The following is a 16020-nucleotide window of genomic DNA, read 5'->3' on the forward strand; positions in this document are numbered from 1 at the left end:
CCCGCAGCTGCGGCCCAGGCGTCCCCGGGCCGGGCGGGCCGCGTGCTGGGGGCGGCGGAGCGAGGCGGAGGTGTGGGCCGGGTGCCGAGCCGGGCCGGGAGGCGGCGGTCACTTATTAAGCGGCGCTCGGCCAGTCGCCTCCGCCGGCTCCTCCCTGCGCCGAGGGGAGCGGGGCAGCGCCGCCGCTTCGCCCGCCTCCGGGCGGGGCTCCCGCGGGCACGGAGCGCGGCAGGGGACCGGCGGCCGTTGCTCGGGGTCGCGGCCCGCTGGCGCTGCCTCGAGGCTGCCGGGCGCGCTGACGCCGCGCTCCTTGGTTGTGCTCGGCCCTTAGGGACGCGGCGCTGAGGTCCGCCGGCGGCATGCTGGGCAGGAGGCACAAGAAAAGCCCTCAGGCCAAGGGCCGGGGAGCCGCGGTGGCGAAGCAGGTGAGGAAGGCGAAGGGCCGGGGTGCCGCGGGTAGGGCGGCCCGCTCAGACCTCGCTGCTGTCCTGCGGGAGGCTCGGATCTACTTCCAGTTGCCTGTGGGTTGTTTTGTGCTTCCTCCTTTAGCGCCTTCTTCCTAAAGCAACGCGACGGGCAGCGTGAATGGAGTACGGCCTTGCGAGGAAGCCGCCGTGCTGTCACACTGTAATCTCTGTTGCAGTCCTTATGACTCACACTTAGGGTAGTTTCCTAATCACTTGTTTTGAGATTTAATCATAAATTCAGTCTCTGTATTAAATTTCTTCTCATACCTGTAAAAGCAGACGAGTAAGACTAGAATATTAAGTAACAAATTCAGGGGCAGAGATGGGAAAACAGTAAAGCAACAGTTTATTTCCTTCTGTGAGGTTATTCTTCCTTTAACAGATGGACTGATTAGCTGCTGTCACTGCTCTGTACCTGTTGCTTAATCATTGAGAGCTTAGGTGTGCCTGCAAGTTGGTTCTGTTCGTACTCGTTCCATTTGGATGTAGTTTCAGAAGTCTTGATGAGAGAGGCATGAATCTGGTAATGGTTAGCAGGCTTGGGAAGTTCAGAAAAGCATAAAGAAATAAATTTGATCAAGGCAACATTGTGGATATGGAAATGGAAGTGGTGGAAGAGAGAGAGCGCTCATTGAAGTTCCAAAATAAGTTAGATCTAGAATGGAAGCTGATTAAGCTTTGGAGGAATAGCTGATGCAAAAATAGGGAAATAGGAGAAGAGATTGAAATGGGATCTTAGGTAAGTTACTCTGTTCTGCTGGAACCAGTATCCTTAAACCAGAGGCAGAATGGTTCTGTTAGAGATCTATGAAGTCACTTTTGCTCTAATACAATTGTTTGTATTTCTCAGTTAGAGGAGTAGTGTTTAATTACATTTTTGGAAGGAAGGGAAAACGTAAGTGATGGAAATATCTTTTCTTCTCTCTAAAAAAGGAAAAAAAAATCTGACTAAAAACTATTTTACCAGTTTTTATTTCTGTATGGTTACAGCTCACAGCTTGGATCATTTCCTGAATATGCTAAGGGCTTGTTCGCTTGCAAATGATGCGACTTTAGCTATTCCTGAAACATATGAGGGTATTAAAGAAATGCTTGAAGAAGTTGGAGAAAGCCAAAACCATGCACTTGTTGCAGTAACTTCATTGAAAATGTGCCTTGCAGATCAGATTGAGGACTCAGAGCTAGAACTGCTGGATTCTGTTCTTGACTTCTTTGCTATGCTTGTAGCACAGTAATCATCAGTTTTTCATGCTGATAACATATGTCTGTCTATTCTGTTGAAGTTGAGTCTTTAGATCACTGTTACAGACGTTTCCTGATTAAATCTTGTTTAGACCTTTCCATTCTATACAAGTCTACAAATGAATTAGTTTAGTTTTACAGAAGATGGAAACAGGCAGGGAGTTCATTGTCAGTTCAGTACCTTACTGAATGTCAAGGGTAGGACCATGGCTAGCAAGCATACAGCTGCTGCTTTGTTCCTGATCCTTGCACTCAGTGTTTCTCAGCTATGTCTTACCACCTTCTTCGGGGTTATAAAAGAGCCAACAGTACAAACAGCCTTTGCTCCTGCAGGATTAAAAAATAAAAGTTGTTATTACCGAATAGCACTAGTTGAAAAGCTGACAGCCAGCTTCAACCCTTGGCAGCACTACAGATCCTCCAAGTCAGGGGAAGATTGTTAATTTTTGTAATAATGGTAGCTTTTTTTTTTATTCTGATGCTAGAAAGGAGTTGAGCTGCTACCTGCTTGGCTCTGTGAAGATCAGTGCACCAACAGGGCTTTGTGCTTTGAAAAAATCTCAGAAAAGCTGCTCTGTGTACCTCACGTGATGAATGGAATTCGGCTAATTGGTGTTTATTAGAAATAAATCATTCACAGTCTTCACATCAAGAACACTTTTATTCCTGGGTCAGATAGATGCTTCAGCAATAGAGCAGTTGTGTCAAAATGGCATTTTAAATAGCATCTTTCAGATTAAGATTTCAGAGATCTCTCTGATATTTATGTTTTTTGGTGTGTTTTGCAAGATTTAAAAGCAGTCTTCTGTCACATTCTGAGTACTGTTAATAGTCTTCCCTGAGGTGCTGTCACTTAACTACAGTGCTAATCTATTTTGAACACTTGATTGTTTTTCCCAGTATTATTAGACATTGGTCATGTTTCTGTGTGTATGTTGCCTTTTTTTGGTTGTTTATGTCCTGAGTTAATGAGGTAGAAGATAGTTCTGCGTATGTAAATGTAGCTTGTTCCAAAAGATAAGGGTGAAATCTCTGCTGTGCACATGTCAGACCTGTATTTGCAAATGGTGATAAATTTTTCTTTAGCCTAGTTGTTACGGGAGCTACCCTGAACTTCCTTGATGATATCTGCTTAATGGGGCTCAGTATAACAGGCATCATTTTGTCTGGTTGTGGCAAGCTATTAGATTTTATTTTTAGAAATCATGGATAATGTAGAGTTTCTAGAGGGAGTATTCATTGCTTATTAAGATTTGTGTACTGCTTTTCCGTCACGAATGCCTTGTGTGTGTTATTTTGGTGATGAAGTGATGTTATAGTTGGCTTAAAAAAAAAAAAGAAAAAGAAAAAATGTTTAGCTAATCTATGCAGTGTGATGTTCTTGAGTGTCATTCCTTTCTCACAGCACAACTTTTTTTCTTTCCCTTGGCTCCAGCTGGGGCTGTTTGTAGATTTCAATCCTGAAGAGATGCTGCTGGGTGCAGAGGAAGGTGGGGATGATGGTGACCTAGAAGCAGAGCTTGCTGCTATCACAGGAGCGAAGGTGAAAGAAGGGAAAACCAAACCAAAAGGAAAAAGTAAGTCCAAGTCTCAGGATTTTATCTGCTGACAACCTGAATAATTTTTTAAAGATATTTATTTACAACTCATTGCTTTATCTGAAAAGGTTTTGCACCACTTGTCGAAGCTATGTTCACTTTAAAAGGTTACAGTTGTTGATGCAAAAATGTGTGAGAAATTTGTCTGTGTTCTTGTTAATATGGGGAAATCATATATGATGGCTAGCTAATGTAATAAAGACTAAATAAAGGCATGCTTGTTAATTTAGTGCATGGAGTCATAACATGTGGTGGTAGGTGCTAGATGAGTTTAAAATAGGAATCATGTTTCTTGTGCAGGCTGGATTGATTGGTTGTTCTTTTGTTTAGAGTGAATTTACTGAATAAGCCTTATATTCTTAGTCACTTGGATACTGTAACAAAAACAAAATATTCTAGGAGAGAGATTCTGGAAGCGTTTACTGGGAGGTTCTAGTAACTTGTGTTATTCAGGAGGTTTAGTGTTTCTTGGAAAATATAGTTGTTATTGTTAATATTTTACGAATCTACTGCTAATCTGTCTAATTGTGTTTACTTACAGCTGTGCAATGTTTTATAGGTTTTCTGTAAGCTACTGTCAAGATTGTTGCAGAGTAGGGCAGTTTGCACGTGGGCAAGCTCTGCTGCCAAATCAGTATTTTTTTTGGAGGGGCAGGGTGAGCTGATTCAGGAAACACAGCTATAAAAACAAACTTCTCTTGTTGTGCTAGGTTTTCAGCTGAAACACTTCCTTGGTCTGGTCACCTGCCTGCGTGAACACTGCTGTGCTTACAAGGGAGAGGATAGCTGAGCACGTGGTGCAGTAACTGACTCGTAGATTTATATTCTAGAGCTGTGATAGGTAGGGAAGAAGTGATCTGTGTGTACCTTGAGGTTGCAGGCAGCAAAATCTGTACTGTCGCAACATCTCAAGCACAGAAATCTGTGCTATCTGCACCCATAAATGTCAGTTGGTCAGCTACTGAGATGCTTGAAATTCTAGCCTCAACTTGCCATACTGGGTTGGACTGGAACCAGCTATCCAGGGAAGCTTGGTTGATACTTTCTCTGTTGAGGGGCTTCAGGTAAGAGATAATCTGGCCCTCGAAGTGCAGCCACTTGCCTGCTGTCCTGATTGCAGTTTTGCTGTATGTCACATACACTGGCAGTGTGTTTGATAGAGGTACTACAGCACTGATAGAGTAACTTAAATCCTTGAAGCAGAATGAACTTTGGGTTAATTCTCATCTGATTCAGCAAATTCAGGGGAGGGATGTGATCTCTTTTAGTTCCATTTACAAGGCCAGATTGGATGGGGCCCTGGGCACCCTGGTCTGGTATTAAATGAGGAGGTTGGAGGCCCTGCATGTGGCAGCGGGGTTGGAGATTTACGGTCCTTGAGGGTCCCTTCCAACACTGGCCATTCTGTGACGAAGTGAGACACATGTCTGCATAGGGAAGTATCAGAGTCATTCGTGTGGACAGTTGGTATTTGTGTGCAGTTATCTCCACTTCTGAGAATGTGTGGAGGAAGTGAATAGTTGAGGAGGTTTCAGTTAAGAATGGTGTGAAGTAAAGGTGAGAACTTGGCAAGGAAGAGTTCAGAAGAATTCTCAGGGCAAAGATCAGGAGCCTGGAGAAAAGTGACAGCATAGAGTAGCAATAATGATATGGAAAGAGGGAAATCTCAGGGAATGAGATGACAATGCATAAAATGCAGAAGTTTAGTTAGGAAGGTGGAAGAAAGTGTTTTTCCTGATTTGTATAGCAGATCTCTGGCCTGCTCTTGCTTTTGGGCTGAAGAGGGGAATCAAGTTTCAGCAAGTTTATTGCACTGATTCTGTGTCAGAAGAGGGCCAGGCTGGGTTTTAGAAAAAGGTTATGTACCAGAGGACAGTGGGCATGGAACAGGCTGCCCAGGGCAGTGGGCATGGCTCTGAGCTGCTGGAGCTCAGGGAATGTTTGAACAGAGCTCTCAAACAAAGGGTTTGTGTTTTGGGATGTTCTGAGTGGGGCCAGGAGTTGTACTCGCCAGCCAGTGATCCTGGTGGGTCCCTTCTAACTCAGAATATCCTATGAAAATGTGAACAAAAATTTTCAAGGCAAGAGTGCTGAGATTCAGTGTCTGCATCTTATCCATCTAACTGCTGAAGCTGCCTCTCTTTGTGAGCTAACTTGATCAAATCCATGCATGCAGGTCCTTGGGAGCTGAGGTACTTTACCTCGACCGAGTTCAATGTCAGGGAGAGTAGAACTGGGAAAATTAAATAGTTTGTTGTTACTTTGAATCAGCTATGGAGTTTTTCTGTTCCATAGAGAATCAGAATTTAATCTTTCAACCAAAGTTATACCACCAATAAATTACATCTTGTTACTGGTAAACTGATGTGAGGCAAAGGATGCAGAACAGAAAGATCTGATAAGGCTGCCAAGATGAAACTTTGTTAACATGCACAATCATGTCATAAATACCTTTTATAAGTATCTGTCATGAGCTTAAAACTAGTTCAGATGTTTATTCCTACTGGGAACAAAGGCTGCTTCAGTAATTTCCTTTCATGGATAGAAGCGTGTAATTGGATTTATTCATGGATGGTTTATATTAATTTGTTCTTGTGACACCATTGTATTTTATCTTAACCTGAGGAATACAGTTTTGACAAAACATTTAAAAATAGCCAGTATGATTTTCTGTTTTTTCTGTGGAAAATTGAAATCTTACATGATGACACTGTAATTGTTGCTAGTTATTTCTGTAAGTAATCTCGCAGAGATATTTATCTTAAATCAGCCTAGGAACTTAACTAGAGACTTCTAGTAATTTTTCCCTGAGCCACTTGTTTCATCGAGACCTACCTGTTTGTCTTCCTCAGTCTTAAACATCAGTACTGTGCAAACCTGGCACAGCATCTTTCTCTTCTATGTTTTCTGAGCACTGTTGTGTTCCACCATATATACTTGTTTATTGTGGTGCTCATCATTTTGCAATTTGGGCTCCTTGTTTTAATGAAGAGCCAGGCTATCAGATGCAGTCATTGTGTTATTGCCCACCTTGGCTGTCACTTCCAGAAATGCTGTCACAGCTTTTCTTTTTCTGAGATGTTCATTTCCCCAATGTTTGCCCTTTATCCATGAGTATACCCTCATTTACCTGTGACTTGTCAAAGATACAGAGGAAGCAAAGTCACTGCTGTCTTTCAGCCAGTAGATACACCTTCAGAATTTGTATTCAATGACTGCATAACTGTTGTCCAGGGCTTATATCTCTTTGTGGTTTATTTTGCAGCTCCTCTGCCCATGGATCATATTGAAAAGATGGCTGCAGAGTGCATGAAGGACCTGAATGAAGATGAGGAGGAAGCAGAGGATGAAGACTTAGAGAAAGATACAGATCTGTTGGTACGTACAACTTCTTTAGCAAGAAGTTTTAGCATGCAAAATATTCCATACAGGGATACAAGGTTTTGCAGGGGTTTCACACACTGCAGAACACAGTTACAGTTTCCTAGCTAACATTATATCACTTCTGCTCTTCTGTTTGAAGAGTTAATGATGTGAAACCCCTCCCTCCCCTCAGGAGAAGGAAGGGGAAGAAAACCTGATTGAGATAGGAGAAAGTAATTTATTAAAAGGAATGTGAGATAATACAGAGAGAGTCAAATCAAGTCTTTATTGGCAACCCTCACCAACTGGCTTCCTGGAAAAGATGACAGATTAACTCTTCACACCACAACACATTCAAATGTGTGATAGTCTGAGAGGAATAGGAGAACAGTGAGAATCCCTTTCTGTGTCAGATGGTGCAGAAAAGGATCAAACGTTCTCCTTAGAGTGATGTGCATGACTGTTTTGCTATTGCTTGAAGTAGTGCTTGTCCTGAGAGGAAGATCCCAAATAACTCCTTTTTGACTTTTTGGAAAGGAGTGTTAGGCAGCATTTTTAACATCCAGTTTTAAAGGATGATTTTCTGAAGTTTCATAGGTTTTAATGATGTTTTGAAAGTACTCCTCTAGCTTCAGATCTTTAACCACAATCTTGTGTGGTGATCCTTGAGCTGCAGTCTGGTTTTTAGTATCTGGCTTTTCATTGTGGATACAAGTGGAATTAATGGAAGCAATCTCTTTAAAATAAATACAGAAATGTCTGAGATATGAGATGTTAAGATTCTCTGTGTTTAAGGTCCATCCAAAGGAAGTGGAGAGTTCAGTTGTTTTGTATTTTGAGGCAATAGAAAATTTTGAAGAACTGTTGACTTTTGCTTCAGGCAGAATTGCAAGAAGTTCTGGGGGTGGAAGGTGAGACAGGAAGCTGTGAGGATGAAACAAGAACAATGGAGCAGTCTGTAGCTGAAGCAGAAAATGAGCAACCTGAACTGCAACCACAGGTAGGAGAGAGCTTTATGTTTCTGACAGTTTTGCTGAATCACTTTCATGATAAACATTAGCACAAGGGTAACAAACGAGAGAGAGACCCTTTTGTCCTCGAGGGAAGGAAAAACTACACTATTGCAGTCTTCTCTGCAGGAACCAGTGCTGTATTTATAGAGTTGAATGATTGCTTTTTGTTTTGTTCCAAGGATGCCTTTCAGTATAAGCATAAAATCAAGGAGGTAAACAGAATCCAGCATGCCTTACACTTCATTTTGCCTATGAGCATGTAAATAGCTGTTCAATTCTAAAGTTTGTGACTTCCTTCTCTGACCATTAAGCTGTGAGGTGAGATAGTGAGACCTGTTGTAACTCAGTATCTTTGACATCTTGGTGGATTTTATTTCTCAGTAGCCTTAGCCTCCTCAGTTCAACTTGTCAATCCTCATGTACTTAAATCCATTATTCAGTTGTTGCCCTGTTTCTGTTGTGTGCTGCAGATTCCAGTGCCCTCGTGCACTGTGCCCATTAATGAGTCTGTCAGAGTTGCTCTAGAGATAATAGCAGTAATTACATCAGTAGCCACCTGCAATGTCTCTGTAGCTGTGGAGTGTTTGTAAGTAGCTACTAATAACTTTGCTTAGGCTGCTTTTGTCACAATCTCAGGCTGTAGGAAGAAGAATTCTTATAGTGAAACCAAGTAGAAGAGCCCCTGAGGGAAGTAAACCAGCATGTTTGGAAAAGGAGAAAAGATTTGTGCCAAAATATTTATCCGCACCCTTTGCTGTGTGGTGTTTGAAAGGCCTCACTGTTCTCCCTCACCTACTCTCTGACCACATGGCTCCCGTTGCCCTGTTGACTGAATTTGCTAAATGTCTCCACCCGTTCTTCTCTATTGCGCCTTTGAGAGAAAGCCCAGAGATGGATCCAGGAACTGTTAGTGTAGTACAAGTGCTGCTCTGTTCCAGAGACTGCTCCTTCCTTGTGTTTGTTGCTAATGTGAGTGTGTTTGAAGAAGAGTGCTTGCTTTTCAGTGCTGTGCAAAAGCTCCTATGGTTCGATGAAGTAAGTTTTCTTGATTTGTCTTATTATTTCTTCTGAGACCACCTCGCTTCCTGCTGTTACCAGTGAGCTGCAGCAGACAATAGAGAAGAGAATTGTTAACTATAGGACGGCAATTTCTAACGCAAAGGACTTGGGTGAGAGTGCCAAACTGCGGCGGTACGAAAGAGGCCTTAAGGTAAGTTAGATTCATAAGTTGTGTGAACAAGGAGGTGACAAAATCGGTTCTCACAGGTGTAGTTCAGTCTTTTGAGATGTGTGAAATTGCTGAAATGGGAGAGAAATTCTAATTCACTGCCTTGAGTGAATTTAAAAACATTTACTGGTGTTCCTGCATGCTAAATACGCAGATAGTGTATACTTTCATATGTCTGTGCATCAGCTCTTTTTCTGCTGAATGTAGCTAGTGGCACTTGGAGGCAGGGAATATGGTAAATGCTGGTGTTGAACCTGCCCATCTAGATCTGAATTTTACCTGCAGTGACTGTTACTTGAACTCACAGTTAGGAGCTTTCCTAATGCGTACACCTGCCATGATATCCCTTCCACTTGGTACTATGAGACAAAGGCAGGGTGTCTCACTTGGGTGTGCTTGAAAATGAATGAGAAGGGATTTTTCATTAGGACCATTATAGATTGCAGCAAGGAGCAGTTTCTTTAGCTCTGCATGTTTTCAGCCAGGTGGCGTGCTTGCAGTTAGTTTGGTAGTGCTTGGTGATTGCTGCTGTGCAGTGTCTGTTTCCTGTTCTCTGATCTCCTGCATTGTCTCAGACAGCAGCAGACTGTCTTGCTAAGCAAAGCTTTATCTTTCAGTGAGGGAAGAGTGTAATGTTTGTTTGGCTACTAGGTGTGCAGAGTGACTGAGGCCAAACCCGGGAAAGGAAATGCACAAGGGATATTTCTGTGTGTGTCCTCTGCCTCTTTACTCTGAATTGAATGTACATGTAACCGAAGTTACATGTACAAAACTGGCTTGCTCACCAAATATGGAGACCTGGTGCTCTGTTTGTCTCTTCCTTTGTTTTTCAAGGTAGGGAATTTCCATGTGCTTAGGTGGTGTAGCTAAGGTTAGTAGACTGGATCTTACTTCACTGCTCACAGTTCCTTAATTAGCTAGATGACTTCTAGCAAATGGCGTACAGTTATCTCATGTTCTTGACTCCTGGATCTGAACTTTAATCCCAGAGAGTCTAATTCCAAGTTTCAAGTAACACGTGAGGAGGAGAGAGCTGCGTTGCGTTGCTGGGCTGGTCTGAACCCCAGCCTCACATGCTGTTAGTCAGATTGTATGTCCCACTGTTACTTAGCAAGTCAAACAGGGCCTCAGCTAACTGAGAGTAGCAGTGGTTCTGGCGCTGATGAGATGTTGTTGTCTTTCTGTGCTTCAATTTCAGTTTCTGTAAAACACAGATGAAGTAAAGACTTCTGGTTTGGCTTTAAGACCAGGATGCTTCTTTGTCTGAACTTTAAATTAAAACAAGTGAAAAATAGTTTCTTTAAACCCTTTCTCTGCCACAAGTAGGAACTGTGTGACTAGCAGTTAACCCATGTTAATGATGGTGAGAGCTTCTTGCTGTAAGTCACCAGCCATGCCATTTCATTTGCTAGTGTTTAATGGCTTTTCTAATCCCCACAAAACAAGTATGTGGACTCCTTCTTTGAAGTGGCATTTCAGCAATAGCTTCCTTGGAGATTGTCTGTTAGAAAGCTGACTGTGCCACATCAACTGTCTGATACTTGTAGGTGCTGAACTACTTTCAATTACCTAGTTTGTGTAGCAAGTCTTTTGCACTGTGTTAATCTGATAATTGGGCACCTTTCATTAGTGCTGATGTTGCCTTTGCAGAAAAAGAGGGAGTGCTAAAGGACATCCATGTCTAGTGGTGGGATGTAATAGATCTCACTATGAGTAGGGGAATTAATTCATGTTTTAATGATTTTATGCTAGCACTGTATTTGATGAAAACACCTATCAACTTTGGTGTTCTATCTCTCCCAGACATTGGAAACCATGCTGGCTGCAGTGAAGAGAGGCAAAAAAATCAGTGAGGAAGAAATGCCACCACCTGTTGCAACAGGAAAAAGTTCTTCTCACGTATCTCAAGCCACAGGAGCAGAGCAGGAAAATTCAGGAGACTCAGTCAGTGTCCCACCAGAGAGCAGAGCTGAGTCATGTGCAGGTGATGAGCAGAAGACCTCACATGAAGCAAAGCAGCACCTGGAATTGGAATCTCTACAGAGTCATGCTGCTTCTTGTCCTACCCTGGACACAGGTACCATAATCTGAGAGAATAAGCTGTTGCAGTACTAATGCTACATCTTTCTCCATTTTCCAGCTGTGTTGCAAAGCACTGCCTATGTCTGCACTTCCCTGCTGAATATTTCAGATAAAGTTGACAGTGGAATAGTGCATCACTGGCAGTGAAATCACATGTTACTATAGAGCTATGGTCTGCACTGTATCAGTGTGTTCAATCTTTACTGTGTCTCAGCTTCTCCAGTGTAACATGTGGAATTAGGTGCTTTAAAGATTTTTGGAGATCCTGATTAAAAAACTCTTTCTTTTTTTTCTTTTTTTTTAACTGGGGAAAGTGGGATTGTCAAGCCTGGTAGGACTGGAAACTGAGAGGAAAAGCTGGATGTGTGATTCAAAGGTAGATGTGCAGATAGATGAATGTAACCAGAAGTACATCTATTCCATGCTCTGTGTAAGTCTCAGTGTTGTTTTATTTTCACAGGTGACCATAGCAGCGGCACACGAGAAATACTACTTAAGAGGCAGAAGGAGTATAAATTAGCAGCTCTGAAAGCCAAGCAGCAAGGGGACCTGGAAAAGGCAAAGGAATACATGAAAATAGGCAAGGTATGCACACAGAAAATCTTGAATGCTGAACGTGCCCTGTGCTGTACCCACGTACTGTGCTGCTGCATTCATTGATGTCATGTCTTCATTGTGACAGCTAGCAGGTGTTGGCCATACTAGAATATACCTTCTGTTTTGTTTCTGTGCATTAGAAATTTAATGTGGTCTTGGAAGCTCTGGACAGTGGGCAGCCAATAGACCTCCAGAACATGCCTCCACCTCCTCAGGGTAAGGTGTACCTTACAGAAGCTTTTAGAAGTCTGCCTGTGCTGTAATGTGAAATGGTTCTGAATTTGATTGTGAAGCTGTAAGAATTAAAGATCACTGAGGTCTGAGACTTAGTGCGTGTTCAAATTCTAATCAAAAGCGTCCAAGAAAAATGAGATGTTATTTATATTAATCTCTGTGGATGATGAAGTTAGTGTACGTGTTGATGTCTAATTTTCTTTCTTTTGTAACTTCAGATAACAGGAGACAGTATTTTAGTGGCAGAGAAAAGGGATGAGGGCAAATTCTCAAAGTTCACTGTAACACTTAATGTTGTTCTGACTTTCAACTGAAATTTGTAAGGTTTCAGAGTAAGAGATCAGCAGATATGCTAACAGGGATACAAATGATGGTTAATTTCAGTGCATTAAAGTCTAAATCTTAGGAGGTAAAATATTAAAGAGGCTTGGATCATTGTAAGAGACTTATTAAAATGGATCTAGCATCATAACCAACATTTGATCTCTGCAAGTCAGTGTTTTAGACAATTTTCTGCAAGTAGTAGATTATTATATTAAAAGAAAATAGGTGACAGATTATTCTATTTCAGTAAATTATGAGTCTTACGACTTCTTAAGTTGTAAACTGATCACCAAATGGTGTTAGAGAGAATCCTCACCCATGACATATTCCACTGTTAAACACGGATGGAGTGGATTTTTTTTTTAAAGACTGTTAGATTGTTGTGAGTCTCCAGAATGAAACTAGAAACTGGTTTTCTAGTTTTCTAAAAATAATCACTGTTATTTGAAACTTGGATTTCTGAATAGATGGTGTTACTTCCTTCCCTTTTCAGCGCACCTTTTGTTGCTTGGATATTTTAGTCAAGTTAGTGATTTTTTTCATGCTTCCCATCTGCCAAGGTGGCGAGTTGTGTTCTGTGAGAGGATGCTTAGAGTACCTGAAATGCTTTTACTTTTTTTCTTCTTCTTAGTAAGCAGCACAAACCTAAAATAAACCAGTATCTCACATTTTTCTACTGTAAAGCCCTTTCTCTGAATCTTGGGAAATCTAGACTTATCTAGCCACCCAAAGATTCTTTTGAAGCTGAAAAGCTTTCTGATAGGAGATCTGATCAATGCATGATTTTCTTACTCATTGGTGTTTACTTGCTGCTCATGGAATGTGCTGTGAATCTTCCTGCTTTCCTTGCTTTGCAGATCTTGAAAGCTTAGGAAATGTACAAGGTACATCCAAGCAAAAGGTTCCAGCTTTGGTGGGAAGTTCTCAGGATCTTGCAACACTTGATTCCCAAACTCAAGAAGCTTCAGGTAGGACTTCTGGGTTTTTGTAGGAAGCCATAAAGACAGCAGGGCTGGAAGGTGTTTTGAGGTCTGTATTTTCCAGTGAAGTACAGTAGGATTGAGTATAATCAGCTACGTTCCTAAATTTTGTTTGCTGCTGATCCCATCTTGATTTTTGTTATAGACCAGTAATGAAAGTAAAAAGTTCATAAACTTCCTTCAAAAGAGTTGTATGTAAGAGTTTTCAGCAATAGCTTTGTCTCTGCAGGAGGTAAGGAAGGGTAGGAAAAAGGCAGCTTTTATGTTTAGAAGTCAGAATGACAGCTTTTCATTGTCTTCCTTATTTCAAGCTTCCCCACAGGAGCCAAAGACAGTGCTGGAAGCATTGCAGCAAAGGCTTGAAAAGTACAAGTTGGCAGCAGCACAAGCTAAAGCAAGTGGGGATGATCGGAAAGGCAGAATGCACGAGAGGATAGCCAAGGTAAAATGCAAATGTAGCAAGCTGTTTGCATCTAGCAAAGCTGTTGGAGGTAATTCTCTTGTTGAAGAATTTTTCAGGATAAGTCATTTGTGTATTGTCCTTTTGTTTGGAAAGAACTTCAGTGTAAAAGCTCTAAAACCTTCAGTGTAAGGAAAAACAAAATACAAGTGTTCAGCTCTACTGAAATAAAACCAATTCAGAGGCAGAGCACGTACTGTAAATAAGAAGTAGAAAGAAGGTAAAGCTGAGTCTTTCATGCCAGAAGAATTTAAAGAATGTGATCTCTGTTTCTGAGCTGCAGAAGTTGTAGAGCTGAATTCCGATTCCAAGACTGCTGCTTATTAATATGTCAATGAGGTAATTTAGAGATTTAAAATTTTGGGAAAGCTTTTGTTCCAGAGCAGTGTTTTTACTCCCTCTGACATGTTTTACTATTCCAGAAGGAGTTTGTAAATAATCATCGAAGCAAGGTTGTTCTCAGAATTAGAGAGTGGTGGTATGCATATACAACTTAATACCAAAATACTGTGTATTCTGCAATAGTTGGGGTAGTTAAATATAAATGATTAGTAACTTACAATTAACATGAAACTCCATTTTATGTCTTATTGAGTGCCTTTGATTTCAGCAATACCAGGATGCCATAAGAGCCCATAAAGCAGGGAGAAAAGTTAACTTTTCTGAGCTACCTGTTCCTCCTGGTAAGTGTGACCCTGTGTCCTAATTGCAACTTCTGTATGTGCTCTGGGCTCTGCAGGAGTTGTGCAGATATTGCCTCCTCGTCCTATGAAGTGTCTCTTCCTTTTTTCAGTTCAATTGACTGGCATTTCCTTTTGGTTAGCACTGAAGAATACATTTTAAAACTGCTCATCAAAATGCTCTCAAGCTTTCACACTGGTAAATATTTTTTGACAATGCCAGAAGTTGAAAGCAACCCTGTCTGGGAGAGTTAAGCAACGTAATGATGAGCAGATGATGATGAATGTAACTCTCTGCTAGTTGTGGAGGAAAGGATAAACTTGGGATGTTTGGTCTCTCTGGGGTAGGAGAAGGAGGTTTTTGAAACTGGAAGAATTTTACCTGATGTTTCCCATTCTGTTTTTTCCCAGTAACAGCCTCAGATCTGTGTTCAATTAAATATCTCCTTGCAATGCTTGACAAGTCAGATGAATGCTGCCATTCTCAAGGCCAGTAAAAGTAGTGTACAGAGATGAAACAAATCATGCCTGTGTCACACTGAGACAGTGACAGAGACAGAAAATGAAACTCCATGAGACAAGTTCTCTCTTATCTTCTTAGAGTGCTTTGTCTATAAAGGTTTGGGCAAGGTCATCTATGAATACTTCATCTCTGGCTTGCATGATACTGTTTCTCTTCTTGGGAGAAACAGTTCCTTTTGCCTTGTGTGTGATGCATTCTTGTGATAAGATGCACCGTGCAGCAAAATGCTGCTTACAGTTTCTAGTTTGGGGGAAAAAAATCCTCACAGGGACACAAATCAGGTGGCTTTTTGTCACTGTCAAATGTGGCAATGGCAAACTCTTCAGCAGGAGTAAAGTACATAGTAGTAAGGTAGGCAGTGCCAAGTCTGCTGTGTTGTGCTTTCAACAGCTCCTACTTTGGATCTGCCCCTGAAAAGCAGCAGTTCAGCAACTCGTGCTCTAGGACGCAGTCTAATTCGTAGTGAACATCAGTTGTGGTGAGAGTGAGGTACTCCAGGTTTAGCCTTCTGAAAATATGCATAACTCCTCATTTTCTTCACACAGCTGCATGTTTTCTAGTCTGCAGTTAGAAGCTATGTGATTTATGTTGAAGACAGCAGTCAGGCGGTCACTGAAACCAGCTGTGAGATTATACAGGGCTGACAGTGTGTTTCATTGCATCGGGGTGATGATAAGTAGCAGTCCTGACCTTTGTGGGGACAGAAATGCTGCTTACTACTGAAGCTGGTCTTATCTTCATCATCCAGCCTTCCTCCCATCCTTAAAAGGCTAATAAAATGATCAAAAGGATTGTTCTCCTTATACTTCACATTAAACTACTGCATTTTTGCTTTACTTTGCAATCTCTCCATTGCAATAGAACTTTCAGCATATCCTTTGACAGCTAGTGTTATAGTCCATTTTCTGGACTTCAGCTATGTCTTTTTTGTAGGTGTATGGGGTATCACTGCTTTTCTGATGGACTGTGTGCCAAATAAAGTGAGGCTGTAGTAAAAGAGGAAAAAAAAAAGCCAGCAACTGTTTGTACAATCTGCTGCACGTCTGGTTGTAAAGGAGAGAGGCTAAATTATGTACTGTTTCTGAGCATCTCCTACCAATTTTCTGAAGTTGTAAGGTTCCTTGGTTGGCTGCCAGTTGTTGAACTTAGAAAACTATGCTCTGCTGCTGCATCATTTTAGCATCATCCCTTAAGCTTGGATATTGGTGAGAGGTTTATTGTTAAGCCTA

The 16020-nt window shown here is 41.6% G+C and overlaps 1 protein-coding gene across 1 annotated transcript in view; it reads left to right on the forward strand.

Moving 5' to 3' along the window:
- The first annotated feature begins 51 nt into the window (after window positions 1–51).
- The window catches only part of CC2D1B (coiled-coil and C2 domain containing 1B), a 30352-nt gene continuing 14383 nt past the window's right edge, over window positions 52–16020 (forward strand). The window contains exons 1-12 of the mRNA XM_052665727.1: window positions 52–70; window positions 332–425; window positions 3145–3286; window positions 6573–6685; window positions 7551–7670; window positions 8756–8893; window positions 10715–10988; window positions 11454–11578; window positions 11731–11806; window positions 13006–13116; window positions 13440–13570; window positions 14199–14271. Of these exons, the coding sequence (XP_052521687.1) occupies window positions 360–425; window positions 3145–3286; window positions 6573–6685; window positions 7551–7670; window positions 8756–8893; window positions 10715–10988; window positions 11454–11578; window positions 11731–11806; window positions 13006–13116; window positions 13440–13570; window positions 14199–14271 (1369 nt within the window). The 5' untranslated portion in view covers window positions 52–70; window positions 332–359. The remainder of the gene's footprint in view (window positions 71–331; window positions 426–3144; window positions 3287–6572; window positions 6686–7550; window positions 7671–8755; window positions 8894–10714; window positions 10989–11453; window positions 11579–11730; window positions 11807–13005; window positions 13117–13439; window positions 13571–14198; window positions 14272–16020) is intronic.

Source organism: Tympanuchus pallidicinctus, unplaced genomic scaffold, assembly GCF_026119805.1.
Source record: "Tympanuchus pallidicinctus isolate F22 unplaced genomic scaffold, pur_lepc_1.0 scaffold7, whole genome shotgun sequence".
NCBI classification, from domain to species: domain Eukaryota; kingdom Metazoa; phylum Chordata; class Aves; order Galliformes; family Phasianidae; genus Tympanuchus; species Tympanuchus pallidicinctus.